Raw genomic sequence first — 9,410 nt, forward strand, 5'->3', positions numbered from 1 at the left:
GGGCCATCCGTATCATTCTAGCAGTCCTTTGTCCTTAGTCTTGACTGTTCAAACGAAATATGGTGTCTATAAGGACTTTATGTTTTTCAGTTAAAATTGATAGAGGCTATTATATTTGTTTATGAATGTTCAGGTATTGTTTAATGACAACCCTAGTGTAATTGAATCATTTATGTTTTCCCTTGCGTAGTAAATGTACTATACTAAGTGTAGTGACCTATCAGGTTATTATATTTTCTCAATGTACCATCTCACATCCAATACTATTAGGATTGATACGTGGATCAATAATAGGTGACCATTTTAGAGTATATTTAGATAACTATAATTTCATCTTAGAAAGTGAATTTTGATCTAACTCAACCCTTCAAACAAGTTTGTAAAGTGATGATCGTTCTCCATTATATGATCATACCACTAGTTGGCATGAGATCTTCAACAATTATATTCGTAATTTTCATTTTATTTCTCTTTTTAAAAAAAATCTCCTCATAGAATAATTGTCCACTAACCATTTCATCATCAATTTGTCACAGTGGATAAAAAAAATAGTATATGTGATTGTCTACTCTCAAACCTTAATATTTATTTTTCTTTTATAACCATTTTTTTCTTCTAAAACTCCTAAAAAGTAAATATGCAGAGGTTTGAAGTGTTTCTTTAAATATTAAAACAAACAATTTAAAAATACAAGAAAACAAATAAAAGGTTTAGAAATTTTCTAAATTTGCACTCAATAAAAATTTTTCCTACAAACACTCATTAAAAATATCTATAAAAAAAATTCTAATTTAATATAATATTTTAATTTATATAAAAATAACTGTAATAAATGATTTAATTAAAGTATTTTAGTCTTTTTACATTTATAAAAACTTTCCTTTCAACTCCATAAGTTAATTTCTTACCATCCCCAAGAATAAATTTATAAGAAACATGAGTCAAAATAATAAATTTATTACATTCCTGAAAAAGGATATTTTCTTTAAGACAGTTTTTTTAATTATATAGCAAACGTAAAATATAATATTTTTAATATCAAATTCGTGAAAAATTAAAAACCTTCTTTGTAATAATAATAGTATAATTTTTTTTAATTATACAGCAAACGTAAAAAATAAAATTTTGAACATTAACTTCTTGAAAAACATCATTAAAAGAAATCATGAAAAACCAAAAATCTTCTTTGTACCTAGGGATGGCAATGGGGCCCCATGGGGGAGGGTAATAGTAAACCCGCCCCCATCCCACTAGATAAAAATTGACCCCATACTTACCCCATATCCGCGCGGGTATCCATTAAGCGAGTATCCATGAATTTCTTGAATACACGCGGATATCCATGGATATTTATAAATTTTTTAAGAAATTAAAAAAATTATATTACAAATAATTTTAAGTTTATATTTATTGTCATTGAAATATTAAAAATAAAAAATTTAATGTTAATTTTGAACTTGTATTTAACGTTAATTTTGTTAAAATAATAATAAAAATGCAAGATAATTAATAACTTAAAATACATCAATCTCACAAGTAAGTTAAAGTCTCATCACAAAGTTACAATAATACAATCTCATAATTTCAAACGAAAGTAAATAACTTAAAATATATAAATTTTATTGATCCAATCAAAGATAGAAAATTAATCAAATTACATCCAACATAATTCTATAACATAATTAACACATGTTGGTAACTTCATCAACCTCACTTTTATAAGAAAAAAAGATGAGAGAGTGTAGTTTTAGGATTATGTGGTACAAAGATAATTAGGATATTTAAGAAATATTATTAAACGGGTACCCGCGGGTATGGATATCATCATACCCACCCCGCCCCATTTATAAACGGGTAAAAAATTATCCGTCCCCATTATCCGCGGGTATCCAATTAACCTATCCATTTATTATCCTTAACAAATTTTACCCGCAGATACCCGCGGGTGCGGGTATTTTTGTCATCCCTATTTGTATACCAACACCCCCTAAAAGGCAACTGGCCCTAAAAGGCAACTTCTCAATGCATACTCCATTCCTTATCAAAATTTGATATGCCAAATGTCAAACTCAGGATACCAGAATTTTGAAGCTTTAAAAGCATATTATTCAGATAAAAAAAGCAATGGTAGAAAAAAAAAAAAAAGATAAAATAAAATCCATCAAATAGATATATGTACAATGCATGGTGAATTCCCTGTTTCATATCTGGAAACAGACATTGTTGTATTGTACAGACACATCTAATGCTAATTTTTGAAGATTTTAACCAATGATGAAAATAACCATAGAATTGTGATTGGCACAACAATAATGTAATTAAAAGAAAATCAATATCAATTCCCACATATGCTTAGTAAAGCTTAATTCTGGTATTAATGGGGCTCCTGCAGATGGGGCATGACTGAAGATCTTGTCCACATTCACAACATGTCTGCCAGAAAAAATAAAACAAAATATGTCATATAAACTCCCTTAATTTGATGCTTTCTGAACAAATACAAGAACATTTCTATTCACCTGATGCCCACATCCGAAGGCCATGTCTCTGGCATTGCTCAGACAAATGGGACAAAGCTGCAGAACGCCAGTTTAATTTGTCAACTGTGGTACATTACCAATTTACCATAACTCTTGAAAACATAAATCCAGAACAATAACAGTTTCATATTAAGTCATTATGACAAATAAAATGAATGGTAATATAAGGGGAAATAAACAATGAAATTATGTTTAACTTGATTATTAGTATAGATAACATATTTATTCTGTTAGAAAAATCGTACTTGATAATCATAAGTGGAACTTGGGGCAGAAGGAGCTGTGCCAACTGGGTAGCTGTTGCCATGTTGATGAGGGATACTTGACTCAAACCTTGCAGCATGAAAAGGATTTGAAGTGCGTAGAGATGCAAAACTATATGTGGGTGGTGGGAGGGAAACTCTTTGAGGAGCGTTGCCATGCTGATTACTGCTATAGGTTAATAAGCATAAATGATCACAACTTTCCACAGAATATGAATTGACAAAATTATAAACCAGTAACAAAATATATATACCCCAGTAGATTAAGCTCTATTGCTGCCTTGTACTGAGAAGGAATTTCCATCAATGCAGCAAGTGCAAATGCTGCCTCTTTTCGTGAAGGAGGGATGTTCTTTGACATAATCTCCGAGAAATTCACAAACTAATTAAAGAGGAAGAAGGAGATTCATTGGATCAACTTTCACTAGCAAAAGCATTTTATGTAGCAAATATAATGAAGGTTCTTGTCATCACTCACCTGAAAATTATCAAAGGTACGAGCTGGGATATTGTCATCAAATTCCTTCATCATGTCCCATGGTCCATCTCCAACGCCAACCAATATGATTGAAAGAGGAAATTTACTGTAACAAAGCAGGAATATAAGGCACGAGAAGTTTCAAATAATGGAAACGTTGTTAAGAAGGAAAAAAATACATCACAATCACCTAGCTGCAACAATGGCATCCACAGTCTTCTGTTCCTGTGGACTTGGCTTCCCATGTTTAGAGTCAACACTTTTTGTTACCTGTATCAAACATTTGTAGATGAGTTTATTGTTTTCAGTTGCACTTCGTAGTAAAACATTATAGCAACTGCAAGTAGAAGAATGGAAACTGTGACAATATATGAAATTACAACATGAGAAGAGTTCTGCTTTTGCATGTTTACAAACAAGTCATATAACATACCTATTTTCTAAGACTATTTCATTGTCAGCCCATGAAGGTAGCACAGTCAAATTAAGACTTAAGTGCATCAACCCCAATATGGGAGATATTAGAAATAGTTTGAGGCTCAATCCTATAAACTAGCGATTGTCCAAGCCAATAAGTAGGGGTGGATAGATGGACTCGGGTCCGCAGTTCGGTCCGTAAGCTCGTGTATTTCGCAGATAACGGACCCGTTTTTTTCAAATTCGTATAATTATATTTGATTTTTGAGCCCGATCCGTGAAGTCTGCGGACTTCACTAATTAATATTTTTAAATATTACGATTTTAATATTAAGTTGTGTATTTAATTTTTTAAATTATTATGACATTAAAATTATATTTAATTGGTATGTATTTGTCATTTGAATTATTTTTATGACATTTTGATACTTTTATTATTGACAGTTTGATACTATTATTTATTTGTAATTATTTTTATTTAAATATTTTAATATTTAATATTTTAAACCATTTTAACTATTGATAAATTTTAGTATGATAAAATTTAGCTTATAAAAAAAATATTTTTATCTTCTAGTTTTATGTATTTATTTTTTAAAAATTTATTTTTTTGAATCATTATTTAGACCCGCGAACCGGTCCGTTATCCGCGGATTTTGACGGGGCAGATACGGACTTAAATAATAAATCTATTTATTTTACAGACCGGACTTATCCGGCCCGTATAAAACGCGGATTTTACAGACCGGGCCTTAAACAGGCCAGACCAGTCCATATATCCATCCCTACCAATAAGTAATACATTAGTCATACTCTAACCAATGGTACATGATGACACACTCATGTCTAGGATAGTAAATGGATATGAGGAACCCACGAATCAAATTTATCCAAATTAATCTAATGAGATCGGGTAGATTTTATTTAGTGTTCAGATCATATCAATCCAATTTGATCAAAATCTAATAGTATACATGTTTTTTGTTTTTTATTCCATGACCCAACCTAACCTAGTTTTATATAATAATAATAATAATAATAATAATAATAATAATAAGTTAGTATAATCATTTATTCAGGACAATATTCTTGTCACTCTTATTCAATAATGGATATTATGTTTTTTGGTTGATAATATTATAATAATATAACATATTTATTTTAAATTTTATTTTGTATTAATATTAGTTTTTTAAGCTAATAAGAATGTGGTAAGTTAATAAACTTATTTTAAAATTTAGTTTGTATTATTATTTAATTTATCAGTTCATAACATTACATTTGTAATAAAATATTAAATAATTTACATCTATTATGAAATATTTAAATTTTACAAAAATTAAATAAATTTAATTATATTGATCTAATTGATTCAATTCGATCCAATCTATCCGATTTATGATTAGGTTAAGTTGGATTGAATATAAAAAAATAAAAAATAAAAAAAATACATAAGCCCAACCAAATCTATTAAATTTTAATTGAGAGCTTCATATGAAAGGGATATAGACTAGAATACCTGGCCATCTGCGATTATCACCAAAACATGGTACTGGCCTCCACTCTGCTCAACAATTGTCATGGCCATTTCAATTATTGGCGCAAATGAAGTAGGCCCTGAAATTAAATTAACAACTGTCATTAACTCAATAATGGAACATTTATAACAGGAGTAAATAGATTGTCCTTAGGAGCAAGAAAATTTGTTAAATTAACCTGCAAGTCGAAGATGAGGAACAATTTCCCTATACCGACTCAACACCTCTTCAAATCCATTGCAAAATCTTTCATCCGGATAGAAACTGAATACATCTTGGTCGTGTGTTGTTGCTGCCATGATATCACAATAATTCTTATAAATTTCTCTAAATTTCAAAAGATTTGATTCCATATTGGCATAATGTTAAATTGAATTAATAGATACCATCTCCAAAACCAAAACAGGGGATCAAGTTATCATCATCGAATGCTGCCAAACTTTTCCCAATAATTGATATTGCTTGCTCATAAGGATTCAGAACACTCCCAATGTGATGCAAGCTTCGCCTATTGAACGAGTTTTTTCCTAAAATATCAACACCAAGTTCATCATATTACACTAGAGCACTCTTCATAAATTCCAACTTTAGTAAAGATATAAAAATAAAGCCAAAGTTCCTAACCTGTCCACTCGTTACTCTTGGTGAAATCAACACCAACAATAAGATTAGAAGACTCGAGCCCAGCACGTGCAAGAGCCTCGGTAACCTGTAATCAACCACAAGTATTGTAAATGATTGAAATGTTCAGAAATAAAATAATTACAAAGTGTTGATTCTTTTCCAGTAATACAAAGAAAAGGCAAGAGCACCATCAATGAGAAAGGAACTTGGAAAATTTCAAGACAATATTAAATAACAGCAACCAAAGCCATTCCAAATCACATGAAAATGCACTCAATCATAATAGCTATATGCACATGACATTGTGTAGTTCTAAATTCATTGTAAATAATTGTATATGCAGACCATTTATCTTTCTCTTCAGTGAATTCAATTTAGCATACTTCAATAGGTATATATCAAAGCAATATGAACACACTGCATCTACACTCTGAAATCTAATTCATAATCTATATCTGAGAAAGAAGCAACCACACATCCTTCCGCATTCAATGTAACAAACAAATATAGCTATTACAAAAATAAACTTATAATGAATTTATCTTTCTCCCTCTCTTTTATTTAATAAATTTTTAACACACGAGAGCTTACTCCAGAAATTTTCCCACAAAACTTATACAAAATAGCTTATTTTGATAAGTTTCAACAAGATTTATAAGTCTTTTTTTTCTCAAGTGAGTCCAAATAAGTTCTCTAAACCCTCTCAACCAAAAGCATTTGCATGGTTAAGGTTAATGGTCAATCCATGAAATAAAACCGAGTCTTATGAACTCTTTGTAAATTGGAAAAACCCGCTTAGTGAAGATGGGTGAGAACCAAGGACACATAGTGGTATAAACTATACAATAATTCCTCCAGCCAAACACCCCTTAAGTGCTAAACAAAACAGTAAAAAATTAAGCATGTTACTGTCGCAGTGTTACCTGATCTATGGAATAGTAATGATCAGAATTTCTTGAGTATCTCCTCTCTATCTTTGTACTATCATAACGAACCACTCTATCACCACCATAAGCTTCATAGCCATAAGAAGAATAAGAAGGTTGCGGATCATCAAAACCATAACCAGATAATGGATCCACAAAAGCGCTCCAAGAAGAAGCAGAACAACTTGAATTTGAGCGCAGAGATGAACTCTGCCTCCAACTATCGTCTCTAGAACTTTGACCCCCCATCACCAACGCAAACACTTCTCTGGTAAACCAAATGCACGACGATGAAAATGAAGTAATAAATTAACACAAACCAATTCCAAATGCTATATAAAACGAGACGAGTGTATCGTCTTCTAGGATGCTTTTCCATTTTCCAAGAACCTTCAAAACGGAAGCTTAAGCTTCACACAAAAGAAAACGTCTCATGCTAACTAAATCAACGTAACTAAGATTTGCTTTGATAAGCTTATGGATAACTTACACATAAAGCTAAATTATATTTTTTCACTTTTCATTTTTAAATAAAATATATACATAATTTTAAATTAATTTTTGGATTCAACTATATAAAAACTATTTATATATAAAATTCAATTTACGTTTGAATTTATAAAAAGTATAATATAATGAAAATTATGTGAAAAATATGTTTCATAAACAACTAAAATATAAAATTATAAGTTTTGAATTTTCAATTATATTTTAAACTTTTTTATGTAATTTTTCTTTTTTATTTAAACTTTAATTACGTTTAATAGTTTTCGCATAAATGAATTTAATGAGATAAATTTCAAGTATTGAATTAATTAAAAAAATTAATTCAAAATCATGTTTTAATAAAATTGAAAATAATTATTATTTTTAAAAGATTAAATTGGTCTAAATTTAAGAGATGTCATAATAAATATTTTAAAAGATAAAGGATTAAAATAAATCAGACAAATAACTGAAAATATGATTTAGCCTAAATTAAAAATAAGATTTTATGAAAGATATCAAGAGAGATCCTCTAAGAACTACCCTATGTGATTTTATTTTTAAATTTTATTTCTCATTTAAAGGTTATGAAGCACAACTCCAATACAAAAGCCTAGCACGCCATTGAGACACGATTAATATCCAAAAAGTAAAAACAGGACACAATATTTATAAAACATTGAGTAATATTTTTATAAAAAGAATATTATAAATTTTTTAATATTTATGAATAAGTTGATTTAAAAAAATTTATTTATAATAAGAGTGTTAGATAAGTGGAAGAGAAAGAGTCGATTCAATCTCTTAATTCCTGTTCTAGTCATCAAAAAGTTATTGCTAAAAGTTATTAGAGAGGTGGCAATGATTCATAGCTTAAAAGTGCTTTTGAAAACATTGAAACATTACCTAACCCGGTGGTGAAATCACCGCAGCGCGAAATGACGGTAGTTGCCGCTTGCCAGTGGCTTCGAACACAAGGAATCGAATCTCTTTTGACAAAACGACATGCCGCGAAGAAAAATATAAAAACAAATAGATATAAAATGTGGAATCAGAGAAAACTACCTTGAAAAAGGGAACACCGAAGCGATTCTGAGACTAACGCAGATTCCTGAGGCGCATCAGAGTCAACAAATTAACCAACAAAAGCGAACAAAACGACTCGCGTTTCATACGATGCCAGCTCGTTTCTGAATCTCGAAGATACCTAGACGATGATACGTGATATGATGTTGGAGGGTTCTGGGTTGGTGCGTGAAGTAACACTGGAGAAGAATCTTCAATGGTGTATACGCAAGTGTGCAATAATTGAAAATTCGAATATTTTGAAAACTCGAAAAGGTGCAGGCACGGGAAAAGGAGAGGCTCTTTCTTTCTTGCTTTGTTAAGGCTCTGTTTGTTTGCGGGAGTGTGGGAGAAGAAGCAAGCGCATGCATGCAAGTTTCGCGTTTCGTGTTGAAACTTGAAACTCTAGCACCAACGTTAGATCATGAGTAGTTTTGTCCTCGTCTTCGCGGAAAATGTTTTATTGTTAACGTACACGTAAATGCTTGATACAAGTTTTCATGAATTACAAATATTTGAAGAGAAATTCTATGGTACCCATATTATTTGAAAGGGTTCCGGTACAGTTTTTTTATATTTTATATTTTTAATAATTTATTTAAATATTTATGATATTTTATTCTTTTAATTTTTAAATTATTTAGTCATTTTATTTTTATTTTATATATTCTAATTTATTTATAATATTATTATTATATATTTAAATAGTTTAATTTTAATAATTTTTTAAGCATATTTTAATCTTTTCACTTAAAATTTTTGAATTTCTATATTTTAATTTTAATAATTTTTTAAGTATATTTTTTGTCTTTTTATCCTAAATTTTTGAATTTCTATATTTATAATTTTTATTTCTACAATTTATTAATTTTTTCTTTTTTTTTAATATTTTATAATATTATTGAAATCTTATAATTTTAATCTCTATAATTTTATCTTACTTTTCATTTTATAAATATAATTTAGATTATTCATTTTATAAGTAAATTAGTTTTTTTTTAATTTTTATAAGTTTACATAAAGAATGTATTGAAACCCCTCGATCTTTGAAGGTACCATAGCAACTCCCATAT

General features: G+C 29.4%; 1 protein-coding gene across 4 annotated transcripts; it reads right to left on the bottom strand.

The window, feature by feature from the left end:
- Window positions 1-2,131: 2,131 nt before the first annotated feature.
- Window positions 2,132-8,715, bottom strand: LOC109789253 (E3 ubiquitin-protein ligase RGLG2). 4 transcript variants are annotated; one of them, XM_029269411.2, is made up of 13 exons: window positions 8,338-8,715; window positions 8,179-8,237; window positions 6,784-7,054; window positions 5,861-5,945; window positions 5,623-5,763; window positions 5,415-5,528; window positions 5,218-5,315; window positions 3,472-3,551; window positions 3,282-3,387; window positions 3,058-3,185; window positions 2,786-2,972; window positions 2,520-2,576; window positions 2,132-2,433 (listed from the first exon to the last, which is right to left on the bottom strand). In XM_029269411.2, exons 3-13 carry the CDS (start codon window positions 7,033-7,035, stop codon window positions 2,353-2,355), a joined length of 1,329 nt encoding a protein of 442 aa, XP_029125244.1. In that variant the 5' UTR covers window positions 7,036-7,054; window positions 8,179-8,237; window positions 8,338-8,715; the 3' UTR covers window positions 2,132-2,352. The 4 variants fall into 4 exon arrangements, with proteins under 4 accessions (XP_029125244.1, XP_029125242.1, XP_020203753.1 ...); XM_029269409.2 differs by lacking the exon at window positions 8,179-8,237 and having other exon boundaries at window positions 8,338-8,714; XM_020348164.3 differs by lacking the exon at window positions 8,179-8,237 and having other exon boundaries at window positions 2,786-2,969; window positions 8,338-8,710.
- Between the last annotated feature and the right edge of the window lie 695 nt (window positions 8,716-9,410).

This window comes from Cajanus cajan, chromosome 4, assembly GCF_000230855.2.
Source record: "Cajanus cajan strain Asha chromosome 4, NIPB_CcT2T_4, whole genome shotgun sequence".
NCBI lineage: Eukaryota > Viridiplantae > Streptophyta > Magnoliopsida > Fabales > Fabaceae > Cajanus > Cajanus cajan.